Source organism: Arachis stenosperma, chromosome 8 (genome assembly GCF_014773155.1).
Source record: "Arachis stenosperma cultivar V10309 chromosome 8, arast.V10309.gnm1.PFL2, whole genome shotgun sequence".
Classification (NCBI taxonomy): domain Eukaryota; kingdom Viridiplantae; phylum Streptophyta; class Magnoliopsida; order Fabales; family Fabaceae; genus Arachis; species Arachis stenosperma.
The window spans coordinates 27,697,754-27,713,804 of NC_080384.1; the positions used below are offsets into that span (position 1 = coordinate 27,697,754).

Consider the following 16,051-nt stretch of genomic DNA (forward strand, 5'->3'; position numbering starts at 1 on the left):
AGAGAAAAAGAGAAAAAAAGTATAAATTATATACGATACATGTATGACATCAAGATTCAAGTGTCAAGTTAATGGGTCTCTCATCTTATAAACTTCTCGTTCTTCTTTATTTTCTTTGATGTGAGACTAACTTTATGCACTCCTCACACTTGTAACATTGACAAAGAAAGCACTCAACATGTAGACCACATGTTGCATCACCAACGAATCAGAATGGACACATAGACATCCCGCCCCCACATGCTGAGTTAGCACACTCTCCCCGTGTTAGTAACACGCCCTCAACGTGACACGTGCTAAGTCAGCACTCAGCACACTTCCCATATGTTGAAGCTGCCCAACTAATACGTCCCCTAATATATAAATACACCAAGTACACTTATTTTCATTAAAAACACTAATAATATTTTCAAATTATAAAATAGCCTAATTTGGCAGGATTTTTTTTCATAATAAATTATAAAAAAATATTTATTTTCACCAAACCTAATTTTAAGATTTATTTACAGAAATGCACTTTTTTTTTTGTAATTAGGGCAAGTTCGTCGTATCCCCGATAGGCTATATATTCAGAGTGAGACCATTATCCTTTGTCATTTTCTTTTCAAATTTTTTTCCAAATTTTATTCTGTTACTCCTTTTTGTATTCCAGCATTCGAGAAGTTCGTTATTCACGACATCAGCAGTTTGAGTTTAGTAGTTAATATGTTAGTTTGAGTAATTTTTCTCAGGTTAATTAAAGTCACCTGTTACTTCTTAGTTAGTGGTTGCATGCTAATTATAATTAGAGTTACTCTTTACTGATTTCATGTTATTCAATAGTTGTTTATTATTTTTAACATGTAAATTAGTATAAGCTGTTAGTCTATTCTTAGTTAGTTTAGTTAGAAAAATTGGTTTAATTTGTTAGTCAAATCTTAATAAAATTAAGTTAGAATATAGGGTTAAGTGAGTTATTGGTTAGGGTTGCCTAGGGTTTTAGGAAAGTAAGGTAGATAACTAGTATTTTTAAATACGTTTGTTTACAAATCCTGTTAATCTGAAACAAATGCTGATAAGTATATGTTATTTTGTTTAAATTGAGTGTGGTTAGATGGAGTAGCAGTTATTGGGATATGAGGATACCCTCTACAGATTAGATCAGCCAAGCACATTACTGACAGACTTGATCGAGTGGTACGATAATGTCGTTGTCGTTTATCTCGCTTTAATTAATAAACAGTGAACTTGTGATATTTAGAGTTTACTTTTTTTATTTTATCTTTTCGTTTAGTAGGCGCCTCGAATCTTGCGCACCTGACAGAATTTGATGACGAGGCCACCGGAGGCGATTAGGCCATATCTCATACGAGTTGGGTTTGAGTATGTGGCTTATATGGTTGAGTTCAAGCATGACTGGCTACTTGCCTCAGCGTTGATAGAGAGGTGGAGGCCTGAGTCCCACACCTTTCATTTAGCATGCGGGGAGATGACCATCACGCTGCAAGACGTGGCGTATCAGCTGGGACTCAGGATGGTGACCTCGTGAGCGGGTGCATGGGTAGTTGGGAGCAGCACCATCAGGGACGGACCATCGAGGACTTTTGTTAGTAGTTACTAGGTGTTGTGCTCGGTGCGGATGACAGGCAGTCACAGACAAAGTGGATTGTCAAACTCACGTGGTTCCTTAACACTGTCTGTGGAGAGCTGGAGCAGGACGCCACTGAGGAGTGCCTCCTGAGGTACACGAGAGAGTACATCATGCAGCTGATAGGGGGTATTCTATTTTCAGATGCATCTAACTCTCGAGTGCACATCAGGTAGCTTCCCCTGCTGGAGGACCTCGATGCATGGGGTAGGTTCTCATGGGGATCGGCTGTATTGGCATGAATGTACCCCTAGATGTGCAGTGCCATAGAGCATGGTGCGCGCGACCTTGGTGGTTGCATCAGCCTGCTATTGTCTTGGGCCTACCATCGTATTTCCCTGCTACAGCCCGATGGATTTGATACACGTCCACTGGTTGAGAGGTATTTTTTATTTTTTGCAATAATCCTTTGTTAATTTGTTATATTAAGTGTTTAGTATAACTGAGCTGTGATGTAACTGTTACTGTGGTGTTGTAGGTGGGTTCTGTACCGGCCTGACAATGCTAGGGGCGAGGGCCGCCTTAGGTATTACAAGTGTGTCCTGAATGGAATTGGGATGCTCTACGTAAGCAAAAAATATTTAAGTGTAGCGAGTTTACTTTATATTATGTGTTTTGCATATGAAAATTGAATAATAACACCAACTTGCATCTTGGAAACAGGTTGATTGGACACCGTATGCCAACCCACAGCACATGGTCTAGTTCCGCATGCGGTTGCTGAGGCTGACCACTCGGCGGCGGTTGTCTGCCCGCTGCTATGCTTTGCTATTGTTGAGAGGCATCAGGTGGACTGAGTGATGCGGCAATTTGGTGGCCTGTAACACATTCCGACCAGGCCATTGGACATCGACAGCATGCACGGGATGGACGGTCGATTTGGACAGGGGATGGCACGAGTTATGGGATTAGCGGGCCGACCATCGTCTATACATCCATCATCATATAGACTTGTGTCCTTCACTACCGTATATGACTTGGTACCTACAGTGGGCACACATGGAGTTGTTTGGTCAGGGTGACCAGCACCTAGTGCCGACGGGGGTGGTGCCAGATGACCTGCCTATATACCATCCACCTGTGACCAAATCTACGACCCTCATCCGTATATTGCGCCCACTGTGAGCGTGGCATCTCTTCAAGCCACTTTGTGATTGCCTCATTCTCGCCCCTCGGAAGCCCAAAATAATGAGCGAATTTTCGCTGCGACTTCGAATACGCTGCATTAATCAGAACTTTCTTCAAGTCCTTGTTCTTGAAGTGAGTCATGAAGTTGGCAGCAATGTGTCTCAAACAAAATGCCTGGAAGGCATGAGGTGGTTTTCATAAACTATCATCGGCATTCAATGCACCATCAATTGATTTGTGCCTGTTTAAAATCACTAAGACACCAGGTTGTGAAGTCACATACTGACGCAAATATGATAGAAAGAACGACCATGCCTCATTTGTCTCACCCTCGACAACGGCAAACGCAATAGGCAAAATGTTTGTGTTGTCATCCTGAGCTATGGCCATGAGCAGCGTCCCACCGTATTTACCATATAAGTGTGTGCCATCAAGGAAAATTAGTGACTTGCAATGCTTGAAAGCCTCAATGCATGGTAGAAATGTCCAAAACACCCGATTAAACATGACAGAGTCTGCGAACCCAAGCCAAGGCTAAGTGATAAGTTGCACCCAAATACCTACAAACCAATTCTCAATAAGCATATCGAAAATCGTTCTTGTCTTAATAACATAGAACCACAACGAAGTAATTCTTACTAGGCAAGTACATTTACATAGCGAACAACCAATGAGGAAGCTCGTTGTATGACTCCTCCAAATTCCCATATATGCTAGCAATGACTCTCTATTTTGCCAAACCTTTCTGTAGGATGCCTTGTAATCGAAGTGATTCTCTATACCTCCTTGCAAAACTCTGATGCTTATAGTTGGATCCGCTTTTACCATTGTGAAAATGTGTTGAGAAATCACCTTCGAATCCAACCGATAATGGTCTTGCCCTATCAAAGTTTGCATGCATTTGTGAGGACCAGTGTATCTCCTCCAACAGATGAACATTTGTACAGCGGTTGTGCCAAGACCGTATAAGACGTATGTCCTCGTCGTCACACAGACAATACCTGATTTAAAAGATCATCAGATTTTTCTCACAAGCGTGTTCAAATAAATAAATATACCATTAACAGAGACAACACAACTGTGACATACCTTTTATAAATTAAAATGCCATCTATTTCGGTTGGATATCTGTAGTAGATTTTCTTCACCTTCTTTGTCTCTTGCATCCCCACGGAAAGTAATATCAAATTCTTTAACAACCCTAAGATGTTGATTTCCGCTGTCAGATGGGTAAATATCGGTTGGTTTGATTTAAAAACGATAGAACTTTTTTCATCATACACCATTTCTCCATTGTAATGAATGAATAACCGTGGATTTCTCACCATTGTAAAAAAAAAAAGAAATGAGCAACAACCAAATTGATTGTGGAGAACAAAGTCGGGTGCTCAACTTTGTTCTCTTACTAACATTTAATGTGGAAGCTTTGTCTAAAGTTTGTCGGGGTGTACGGCGAACTCTATAATTTATATAGAATTTGTCGGAGGTGTAGTGAACTTGTCATAATTACTAAAAAAATATTTCTATAAATAAAGCTCAAAAGTAAATTTGGTGAACATAAATATTTTTTATAATTTATTATTGAAAAAAAATCCTAATTTGACATCTTTAAACAAATAACCACAAAATAAATAGTGTATTTTTTTTAGGGGTAATGCTAGGTAAACAAAAAAAATAGCCAGAACTTGCCTTATTTAGCAAGAACTTGCCTTTTTTTTTATGGCTGATTTTGGCTGATTTTCTTTGGATATCAAACATTTCCCCTTTTTTAGTTAGTGTTGTTGTATAAATTGTCGGCTTGCACAGTGACACATGAAATTCAGAAGGAACGGGTCTAGGGTACATGAGAATTTGATAGAATAAATGCTACTTCATACAGTCATACTGTGGTCCTCATCCTCAATGACACTAAAACAAGGATAATTACAGAAAGTCAACCATCATTTAAATAAAGGTGAATTGATTTCAAGATTACTGGTGGTAATAATTCTCTCTTGCCCAACATTTTAGGTTATTCTCCTCCGAGCTGTGGGCAACTCCAACGTGTGTGGCCGGGCTACCGACAAAGCCCACATCTCTTTGGCCGGTTCGGATCTGCCTCGTCCATATTGGTCCGTATCCGAGTGGACCTCATACGACCCTCTCTCGCACGCCTCTTATTGGGGTCAGGGATGACAGTCGACCCGTCATATAGTGGCCAGAAACCCTCTGGAATGGGAGGTGTGAAACCCATCCAATACACACTGAAGACCGAACTAAGACGATACACCTGGTGGACGTAAGGCTCCCAAGTAAGCCCTGAGTAGGCACAGCATGCCAGTGCGTGGGGACACGGGAAATGAAGTGCCTGGAAGTATCCGCAGTCACATGTGTGAGATGCAAGTGAGACTCTGTAGCTACCCAGTGAAAAAGAACCAGTTGGAGTTGTCTCTGCGATGGTGAACTCGGAGTTATCCCTGTCGTACATAGTAACCGTGAAGCACCTAGCCGTCTTCAAGTTGGCCTCTATACACTTCACCAAGTGCGGACTAAATTGTTTTCCGGTTCCCATCTGCGCCTCAGCCTCTCTCCCTTTGCGAACAAATAATTCGGCCAACCTTCCGTATGTTGCCTTCACTAGCGAGCACACAGGAAGGTTTCTGACACCCTTAAGGATAGAGTTCACACACTCAGATATATTCGTCGTCATGTGTCCGAATCTACGCCCCTCATCACAATGCTGTGTCCACAACGAATACTCAATCCGGTTCGCCCAGTGACACATCGTCGGGTATTCGGACCTAAGAATATCAAACCAGTAATGGAACTCGACCTCGGTCTTAGCGTACGCTGCATTCACAAGTAGCCTCCTTGCGTCTTTGCCCTTGAAGGTGAGGGCGAAATTTGTCGCAACATGTCGAATGCAAAATGCCCGGTATGCAGTCGGAGGCAACCAGCCTCCATCAGGAGCCTCAAGCACAGCCTTGATGCCGTTATGCCTGTCCAAGATAACCAGCAGACCCGGCTGCGGTGTCACATGCTCACGCAGGTGGGAGAGAAAGAAGGACCACGACTCAGCATTCTCACCATCGACTAATGCGAATGCAACAGGGAGTATGTTGGAATTTCCGTCCTGTGCAATCGCGACTAGCAAGGTTCCCCATACTTGCCATACAGATGGGTGCCGTCAATACTAACTAGGGGCATGTAATGACGGAATGCCTCGATACACAGTGGAAACGTCCAGAATAGTTTGTGAAAATAAGCTCGAGAATCGTCCAACTGACCACCGACACGAACAGGGCTCGTCCTTAGGACTGCAACAGTACCAGGCATCGTCAACTGGACTCCTAACACCCACCTTGGGAGCTCATTGTACGACTCATCCCAGTCACCATAGATGAGGGCAACAACCTTCTGCTTCACCAACCAGGCCCTCCTGTAAGTCGGCCTAAACCCAAAGTGTGCGGCGGTGGCATTTAGGAGCACCTTGATGCTGACGGATGCATCAGCCCTAACCATTGGCATAATGAATGCCGATATCACATGGTAATCCAAACTCCTGTGGTCGCTGAAAATGGAGGTGGTGAGACAAGTATGCGATCCGTTGTAACGTTTGACCTCCCAAAGTCCCTTGCGTTGTCGGAGACTAAGCCGTATCAACCATGTGCATCCATTGCCGAACTCAGAACACTTGCCCACATACCGGCGATAGTCAGACTCCACGACCTTGTACTGTACTCCTCGATGGATGCTGTAAGTCTTGACACTTAACAGGGCCTCTTCTTTATCCGAAAATTGCTGACTAACCTAAAACTCTGTCAGACCTGCAGACCCTTCAGCATCTCTAGCGTCAAATCCAGCCAGCTGCCCAGGAACCCCCTCCTGCCTCATGGCATCTAGATCCAAAGAGGAAAAATGTGGAGAGTACTGTTGCGTGCCAAAGCTAGAACCACCACCCGCCCCAGCAGGCTCACTTGCTCCAACATCATCGCCACTGTCATCAGCAATCATATCCGGCTCGACATCATCGTCCTCTGGATCATCCAAGAATCCATCTCCAACCCCATCCAGTGCAGCACACTGTAAAGAGGTCCGCAGATATTCCCCTTCTCCGACCTCTTCGCCTACACTGCCGTTGAGATCTACAGCAAACGAATGGGAGGCGACAGGTTGGACGGGTGGCTCGTACGCAGGGACGGAGGAAGATGCAACGGCAGGTCTGGAGCTAGAACCGGCTACCGTGGCTAAAGTGGTGGTATTCCGGTTCGAACCGCCCGAGCTGGACACCGCGTCAACCAACTTTGCCAACAGTTCTGGTGTCCTCACCTCTGGAAACTGCCGGCAACAATGAAACATGACCTGCAAGTCCTCATCACTCCCGATCGGGAAACAATCGTACTTTACGGTTTCCTGGAGCACCGTGATTGGAATTCGATAAAAAAACTTCTTAACCTGTTTCACACCTTCTAGACCAAGTTTCAGCAGTACGGAGCTAACAAGGTCCTCATACCTCGTCGCAGGCCTGACGATAATACAAAGAGGATCCTTATCAGTGAACTTCACACCGGAACGAGTTTTTCTTTTAATGGATCCTCTGTGGTGAACCAACACTATAAAACTCTCCTCACTAGCCATTTTACCCCCCTCTAATGATAGCAACTCACGTTCACACCATATATACACAGGTCTGGTCCTCACTAATTTGAACCAGCCTAGTACAAAATATGGTCTGTGTAATTCGAACCAAACTGGTTCGAATTACTTGAGGAGTGTAATTTAAACCTAATTGGTTCGAATTATCAAGTTAGAATTCGAACCAGATTGGTTCGAATTATGTGACAACAGATTATAATGTGTAATTCGAACCTATTTGGTTCGAATTACATGAAAAGTGAGTTCGAACCATATTGGTTCGAATTCCATAGAAATGCACTTTGGTTGATTGAATCAGATTTTGCTTTGGACTTATTTGTGTCAAATTGTTCTCTCCTTAGTTTGTTTATGTTTTTTATCCTTAAAAAAAATCCTAATTTGGCATCTTTAAACAAATAACCACAAAATAATAGTGTATTTTTTTTTAGTTCGTGTTGTTGTATAAATTGTCGGCTTGCACAGTGACACATGAAATTCAGAAGGAACGGGTGTAGGTTACATGAGAATTTGATAGAATAAATGCTACTTCATACAGTCATACTGTGGTTCTCATCCTCAGTGACACTAAAACAAGGATAATTACAGAAAGTCAACCATCATTTAAATAAAGAAAAGTATGAAGAACCAATAAAATATGAAAAAGTATATGGAACCAACTAATAATTAGATAAGAATGGAACAACATAATTAATTATAATTAGTTTTATTAATTTATAATTTAATTTATTTTTTAAATTATTGTTGATTACGTTCAAAACATGAGGAAAGATACACTAGTAATAGGAGAGAATCACGGAACAGATGCTTTGATCATTCATTAGTTAGTTCCATATAATTAATTATGTTTTATTAATGCATAATACATAAAACATAAAAATCATATCCAAAACCATCTAATTTACAAGAAAAAGAAACATCCGTGTGCCTATCAGTAGTAACATCCGGTTAAAGTTACCGGTGTCTCTGGTTTACCAGTTCATTGATTCTTGACTTATATAAAATTGATTTTCTAGCATTATTGATAAAATATTTATATAATGTGTACAATAATAACGGTGAATTGATTTCAAGATTACTGGTGGTAATAATTCTCTCTTGCCCAACATTTTAGGTTATTCTCTTCTCTTGTCAACTATATATAATTACATGTTAAGTATTCAATATTTTCTTTGTCAAAATTAATCTACAATTATAGACAAAGAAAATATATTCTATATCACCTTCTACATGAAAAGCTTATTATTAGTTGATTAACGCAAGATATATAATGTCCATTCTTATTTTATATTTAATTAAATTTTTCCCCAATAATCAACCTAGTAATAATCAGCCTAGTAATCAATTTTTATTTTCAACCGATGGATTATTCTGTGTCCATATATATATACTAGGTACCGAATTAACTTGCAATTACCAATTGAAGACTAACATACAGAAAATCGAATCATAATAAGATATATCATACCTTCTTAAATTTTCCAAACAATTTTGAAGATTACACTACTGTTTATGTATATCCAAAATTAATCACAACAGCGAGATTATTAGAATAAAGAACCAACAAGAATAGTTTATCCTCTTCGATCATATAACACACAAACTGTAGTAGTACATCATATTTCATATATAAGGTAAAATACATATATGAAGACGTTAAATCTTAAAGGAAAAAAAAAAGGGGTTACAAGGGTAAACTAAACTAGCAGAGTTCCAGCAGGACCTGTTTATATAAAAACTTAACAAGACCATTAATTTATAAAATAAAAGAGAAAACAAAATAAAATTGTGGTTTGCTCAACCAGCAAAAACATTGGTCTAAGCCACAGGTATATGTAGAATGAGATGTTGTAGTAGTGGTCTTAGGAGACATCGTCGTTGTTGCCCTCAGAATTGTAGGCACTTGGTGGTGGGGTAGAAGTAGAGGAAGAAGATGGTGATGTGCCACGGTTTCCAATCATGTTTCGAAGCGATTCCCCCACCATGGACACCGTGGACACCACGGAGCTCGCTAAGCCGTTAAATATTTCGGCTTTGATTTGCCCTCTTTTTGGGGGGAAGCTTGATCTCTTCTTTTCAGGTGTACTTGCCATTTTAATTATTTCTTATAGATCTCACCAAACAATATCGGGTGTAAAATAATTTTTAAGAGGAATATGTGAAAAAAAAATTGAAGATGCAGAAAATAAGGAAGATGGAAGGGAAGAGGGTGGGAATAAGCGAGGGAGAGGATCGGAAGAGAAAGGGGAGGGGTATTTATCTGCATATATTATATTTTTTATTTATTGAATGGGAGAAAATTAGGGGGTGAAACTGTGAAAGTGACACACATACACTTGCATATTATTTTATATATTTTTTCTTATGAGTATGTGGTGAGGTTAAGGTAATTCCTTTCACTTTTCCATGTACACTTTAATTTCTCTTTTTCAATTAATTATAAAGATGTCAATATCAAGTTACATAAGGATATATCTAAACAACAACCATGGTTAAGCTTTTGACGATATATATTTATAAAGAGGCTTGTGGTTTTGGCGGGAAGGAGCAGAGAGAGGCAGAGAGTGAAGGAGTGAAAGATCAAAGATGGCGAACAAGCTCATCAAGCAGATGGGATTGCCAAATTCCATTGCTAACATCTTCACTGCTCGCAACATCATCACCGCCAAGGTTCTCTCTCTCTCTCTCTCTCTCTCTCTCTCTTCAGATTCTGTTTTCGTAGAACAACTAATTTACATCATTCTTTAGTTCTGTTAGCTTCACGCTTCGTTCCCCTTCACTAGAATCGAGGTCCTCCATTTCCTATTCTCCGTTATTATTATTAATTAAATAAGTAACTAATTAATTAATAAATTGCAGGATGCATTGTCTCTGACTGAATTTGAGTTGATGGAACAATTGGACGTTGGGATGGCAGAAGTAAAATCTGCAATGGCACATATCAGTGAAGTTGTTTGTCCGCCTTGTCAAACTGTACTCCTAGCTGCTCATTTTCCCTTTAGATTTCTTTTTTAGTAATTATTTTACACTAATTTTTCTTCAATTTGTTGAAAAACTGGTGGATATTGTGTCAGGCATTGCTTCTGATGGAGCAGCGAGTGCGCGATGAGAGATCGGCCGGTCATCTTCCAACTCGTTTGAGAGGATTGGATGAAGCCTTGTGTGGCGGCCTACCCTTTGGTGTTGTGACAGAGTTGGTTGGTCCTGCTGGAATTGGCAAAACGCAGGTACATTATTAGGGTTTCTAGGGCTTAATTATTTGTTTGTTTACCTGCTTTATCATTGTCAGGATATCCATATCCATAAGTGACTTCACTAGTGTGTATGAATTTATTTATTCTAAATTGTCATTGTTGGATCGGCCAAGACTTTTGTACCAAAAGAAAGAGCTTTCCAGAGTGAGACATGTTTGTTTGCCAAGCTAGGTTATAGCAAATCAGTTAGTTATGGACATATAACTTATATACTGTATAAAAACATAAATACAATCATACAACTCTCTGCATAGTTGTGATTTACCATTATACAGCTCAATTCAATCATTGCCTCAACTCCCACTATCTGTTTAGCTCCTTTCTGTAGCACTTGTACAAGTTGACTGAAGTTTTGTCCATTGGAATTGCTTTCATCATATGAAAGAGCACCTGCATTATATTATAATCTGGTGCCTATTCTAAGTTATAAGAAAAGATGTGTATCGCATGTCCTTTGTTATATTCTTGGGGTTATGCATATGGATATGGGCATCTACATGCTTTCAGCAATTCCTCCGGCTTGTAAAAGTATTGTTTTTCCAGTTATTGTTAATCGGATGGGTGAATTTTATATTTGCAGTTCTGCTTGAAGCTCTCACTGCTGGCATCTTTGCCGGCAAATTGTGGAGGCTTAGATGGGCGTGTCATATATATTGATGTTGAATCCAAATTTAGTTCAAGAAGGTATTTGAAGCACATGAGCTCTGTCTAGCTGCCCTGAATCATATGAATAAAATGCAGAATTCTTTATCTGTGAATTTCATTGTTTTTTTCCAGGTTGATACAGATTGGAATAGAGAATTTTCCTGAAATATTTCTCAAGAAAGGAATGGCACAGGAGGTATGCTGGTTATTTCTTTCTCTCTTTCTTATTTGGACTACGTTTTCATCCCAATTGAACTTGATAATCTCTATGAGCCTGATGAAAATTATCTTTGCTTGAGTTATTGGCTCATTGCAGATGGCTGGTAGAATCGTTATTCTGCGTCCCACATCACTTTCTGAGTTCACTGAGAGGTGTGAATTTCCTTAAGACTTTAGCAAGGATGTTCAATTTTAGGTGCTGGAGTAGTGGATTTAAAGAAAAGAAACATACTGATGATTGTTCATGTACAAAGAAACCTGTGTAGTCTTAAAGAGATTATGCAAGTTTGGAGAAGACTGAACAGTAGAGGAAGGTCACGATGACATAACAAATACAAAGCTCTCATTAAGGACAAAAAACAAAGAAATTTAGACAGGCTTTGTGCATCTAAGTAGTTTTACTATTAGCTTAGACCTCGTTCAGAAGGGTCTGGTGTTCATGATTAACCTTCACGGAAGACTGAAAATTCATCTGATCATTCTGATTGGTCCGTTCATGATTGCACAACAAGGCTTAGTGATCATGAACACACTAATCAAAAGGATCAAAGGTGAAAGCCTGATGCCGTGTGGGTTGATCCACAATATTATTTTTTAGTTATTTTGCAAATTGGTCTGCCATATATTATTGCTCCTGTTAAATTGTTTATGTACTGTGTGATGTGTTGATGCTACCAGTTTGCACCATGTCCAAGTATCACTCCTCCAGAAACAAGTGAAGTTGCTCATAATTGATAGCATGGCTGCCCTTGTTTTAGGGTGAGACTGACTTTTGGACAATAATGTGAACAATGGAATCAAATATTCTCATCAAAATTTTAAGTATATAGTGTTCTCCTCTTCATGGATGTCTCATGCATAGAAATTGGTTGGTTTTTCTATCCAGTGAGCATGATTGTGGAGCTTCTAGACAACAAGCATTGGGTTGGCATGTTTCTTTTATCAAGTAAGAACCATGAACCAAAACGATCTTTCTTGTTACATGTACGATATTATTCTGAAGAGAGATTGTAATGCAATAATTTCTCTGAGGCTGTACTGATTATGCATGTCTCTAGGTCACTTGCAGAATTTTCACGAATTCCAATAGTAGTGACAAATCAAGTAAGATCTCAAATTGGTGATGAACCTCTTACGTTTTCCTTTCAAGGTATGATGGACAAACTATCTTTTGGAGACTTTCAACTCCTATATTGACATATAACTATCCCTTCTAAGCAGCACGAAGCCACTCTATAAAAAAAGAAGATCGTGCTGCATATGATTCTCATCTTGTTGCTGCTCTGGGCATTAACTGGGCTCATGCTGTGACCATCCGTCTTGTACTTGAGGCCAGATCAGGTTAGCTGTGTTTTGTAGATGTGCTCACTTGATTTTCAAAAGCATTTTTCTGTAACAAATGCATGTAGATGGCTCCTCAGCATGAATCAAATTGTTGGGATATGAGTAGGGATAATAAGTTCAAGTTATGGTTATGACTTCCAGATCAATATTCCAACTTTCAAGCATCTATTGTATAATTTTTTGTTTGATGACTTACAATTTCCTATCATTTTAGCCAAAAGAGGAAGAAGTAAGAAATCAATACTGGTTTCTAATCTGGCCTTCTGTTTGTAAAAGAAGAATTTTGTGCATGAATGTTCATTGAATGCTCTATACTCGGTTAAAATTCTCATAAGTTTTCACTAGAAACTTCACACGTGATTTGAACTTGAAAATTACAAAGGTCTGATAAACTTTTAGCAATTAGATGAAAAGGGCAATGAGAGATAGGATTGGAGTACAAGATAACTATATCTTACTCAAAAGTCTGAATGACTGTGATGCATAGCACTAACCTTACTAACACAATATAACCTGGCTCAAGAAACACATGATCGATAATATTCTAACAAAATATGTCAGTCACCATTTGTTTAGTGCAATATGTGATTGTTGTCATACATATTTAAATTCTAGAAGCTCATTTTCTTGCAGGTCAAAGATTTATCAAGTTAGCAAAATCTCCCATTTCTCCTCCCTTGGCTTTCCCTTTTAACATAACTTCATCAGGGTTGGTTCTTCTGGATGATGATGGGATAGAGATGAAAGGATCAGAAATAAACACTATCCACTGCCAAGGTTTGTCATTGAGCTTCCTATTAATCTGTTAGGCCTGCTGAATTCATTTTAAGTGAGTAAAAAATATGAAGTGGAAGTGTGGAACTCAAAAATAAGCTTTATTCCCATGAAAAAAGTTTTCTCGTTCTGGAGGAAGTTTTACATGGATTGATGTGCTGAACATGAGGTCTAAATTGTCTCCCTGCATGTAAAAATAAGATATAGTCATAGGTCAAAGCATTGCTAAGTTAGTTTTCTCAAGATTTAATAATTATGCTGAGTATAGCAATTTTTAAGTTACACTTTTTCCCTAGGATTTAAGTCCTCCTTTATCTGCTTTAATTGATTAAATCTCAAATAATTACTTACCAAAATTCAAATTTTCATGCAAATATGCAGGCCAAAAAGCTTTGTTCAATTCTGAATGGGTAAGGTTCCAAATGATCAGTCGGTTGTATCTTATTGTATGTCATGTCACGTGATTTAGTTATACCTATATCCTTCTTCATTTTTCAGTGAATGTAGACTAGTTGCCTTAACCTGCTCAATTAATCCCTTTCTCCAAGACATTACAAGGTTAGTTTTATTTTTATTTGTTTTTTGTGTTAATTTACAAGGTTTAGTCGATATAAAATTCTTGCTTGTGGTGTATATATTATCGTCTACTCTTTCATACTTGAGGTTATTTTAGTTAATGTTTTTGGTTTGTTTAATTGGGGTGGATAAATGAAATTTATCTTATAGCATTTCGAAATATTTGGAGTTTGTTTTAATTGATAATTTCTAAGAAATGCAATGCAACAAGTTTAATGACTTCAGTTATCAATCTTGGCTCAGCTGAAATCGGATATTGCAGATTTTTATTCTTTACTTAGATTTAGACATGGTTAGTTTTATACTTTTCACAAAGGAATTTGTGATAAACTGACCATCAATGCAACCTTAGGGAATAGGTCTTATAAAATACTGAAAACGTGATTAGATGATTAGCCTGTCAAGTTAACTAGGACTAATGACTTAGGGATCATGTTTAAGTGTGGCTCGCCAAGAAAAAAGAATGGTTGACTTCTTAGATTGCTCGCAGAAACTCTGTTTTTATATAAAGCTGCAAGTAGCATATTCAATGCACCATAATATATAGTTGCTAATGAAGACATGTATATGAAGTTGGTCAAACGTTTCAGACTTATATCGCAATTCTTAAAAGTGATCATTCTAGATTTCTAATATTGTAGCACAGAATATCAAACTTTAAGTTTAACCGAACAAATTTTTATTAAAATATTAAGCTTATGAGTTTACTTTACTCATATTTGAGTTTTTACGCAAGTTAATTCGATCTGAAAAGCTAAGATGATGAACTCGTAAGAATTCAAACTAAGATTATAAACTTGCAAGAAGTTACCTGTCAAGAATTTGGTAATCATGTTAGAAACCAATTTCTTTCTCAATGGAATCAAATTATTTTTAAACAGAAAATATGGACTTTCAACAAGTCTAGTTCTAAAGTATTTACCATAAATATATTTCTTGTAAAAAAAAAAAAAGGAATCCTTTTTATAACATAGTCCATATATTATTTAGCATAGTCTATATGTCGAGTAAATTGAAAATATCCAAACCCAACATTTAGTTAGGGGATATTAAAATGGGATGAAATTGAACAGAAGAAATATTTGTATTGGAAGAAATGTATAAAGTAGAAAATGGTTATAGATATTCAGCTGTAGCAGATGATAAAGGGATTTTAAATGAAACAACCCGCAAGATTATAAAAATTGATAAAACAGCTTTACTTTTTCTGAATACCATGGCATTTAGCACATGGATTGTTATTATTGCGGTTGTTTCCCTATAGCTTAGCTAATAGCTATATGGCGTAATGTGTATGCTTTTTGATGTGTAGGAGTCACTAATCGTTAAGAAAGTAGGGTTCTGTTTTTTACTTCATTACTCAGGTTTCAATATTGAATTGTTAAAAAATTGTTAACATTATCTTTCTTGATATATATTATGAATTTTAATCAAAATTCATTTCCTTTATTTTTAATTACCCCATACTCATATACTAAATTATAAATTCAATAGACCTCAACTTAAGCTTTTAACTTACAATTCTTTTTCGGTATTACTGGAAATTCAATATAAAAGTTTTTCCTTTTTTTATTGGATTAAACATGCTAAATTTAAAATATTAAAAAATGCAATGTTCTGATGTTTCAGTTTATTCTCAATATCTTCATTGCACAAATTCAAATAGTTACTGTTGTAGTTACTTCTTAGGCAGAACATATAATGTATTAGATACGGTCATACAGATACCCTCAAACATGTTAGTGCTACTATCTATCCATCTTAATGTTACCATTTCAGCTAGTATTTAAGTTTTTCGATTCAGAACTGGATATATGCATGATCCAGGATAATATAGTCAGATACTGCCATA

At 38.0% G+C, this 16,051-nt stretch overlaps 5 protein-coding genes across 7 annotated transcripts; 2 read left to right on the forward strand and 3 right to left on the reverse strand.

Annotated features, from left to right (window-relative positions):
* The first annotated feature begins 1,309 nt into the window (after window positions 1-1,309).
* On the forward strand, window positions 1,310-2,752 carry LOC130945706 (protein MAIN-LIKE 2-like). The gene is made up of 5 exons (XM_057874414.1): window positions 1,310-1,524; window positions 1,626-1,799; window positions 1,890-2,009; window positions 2,106-2,193; window positions 2,618-2,752. Exons 1-5 carry the CDS (start codon window positions 1,310-1,312, stop codon window positions 2,750-2,752), a joined length of 732 nt encoding a protein of 243 aa, XP_057730397.1.
* Window positions 2,753-4,811: 2,059 nt separating this feature from the next.
* LOC130945707 (uncharacterized) lies at window positions 4,812-6,256 on the reverse strand. Its single transcript, XM_057874415.1, has 2 exons — window positions 6,022-6,256; window positions 4,812-5,899 (listed from the first exon to the last, which is right to left on the reverse strand). The coding sequence occupies exons 1-2, from the start codon at window positions 6,254-6,256 to the stop codon at window positions 4,812-4,814; spliced, it is 1,323 nt and encodes a 440-aa protein (XP_057730398.1).
* A 288-nt stretch (window positions 6,257-6,544) lies between these two features.
* LOC130945709 (uncharacterized) lies at window positions 6,545-7,372 on the reverse strand. The gene has a single exon (XM_057874416.1). The coding sequence runs from the start codon at window positions 7,370-7,372 to the stop codon at window positions 6,545-6,547; it is 828 nt and encodes a 275-aa protein (XP_057730399.1).
* A 1,864-nt stretch (window positions 7,373-9,236) lies between these two features.
* On the forward strand, window positions 9,237-14,411 carry LOC130943931 (DNA repair protein RAD51 homolog 2). Of its 3 annotated transcripts, none has more exons than XM_057872026.1 (14): window positions 9,237-9,467; window positions 9,910-10,057; window positions 10,247-10,360; window positions 10,462-10,614; window positions 11,222-11,325; window positions 11,419-11,482; window positions 11,603-11,658; window positions 12,184-12,264; window positions 12,392-12,451; window positions 12,564-12,655; window positions 12,727-12,846; window positions 13,483-13,626; window positions 14,005-14,033; window positions 14,122-14,411. In XM_057872026.1, the coding sequence occupies exons 2-14, from the start codon at window positions 9,974-9,976 to the stop codon at window positions 14,122-14,124; spliced, it is 1,104 nt and encodes a 367-aa protein (XP_057728009.1). In that variant the 5' UTR covers window positions 9,237-9,467; window positions 9,910-9,973; the 3' UTR covers window positions 14,125-14,411. The 3 variants fall into 3 exon arrangements, with proteins under 3 accessions (XP_057728009.1, XP_057728010.1, XP_057728008.1); XM_057872027.1 differs by having other exon boundaries at window positions 9,243-9,467; window positions 9,939-10,057; XM_057872025.1 differs by lacking the exon at window positions 9,237-9,467 and adding an exon at window positions 9,600-9,773.
* Window positions 9,250-9,644, reverse strand: LOC130943934 (uncharacterized). The gene has a single exon (XM_057872028.1). The coding sequence runs from the start codon at window positions 9,478-9,480 to the stop codon at window positions 9,250-9,252; it is 231 nt and encodes a 76-aa protein (XP_057728011.1). The 5' UTR covers window positions 9,481-9,644.
* Window positions 14,412-16,051: the final 1,640 nt, after the last annotated feature.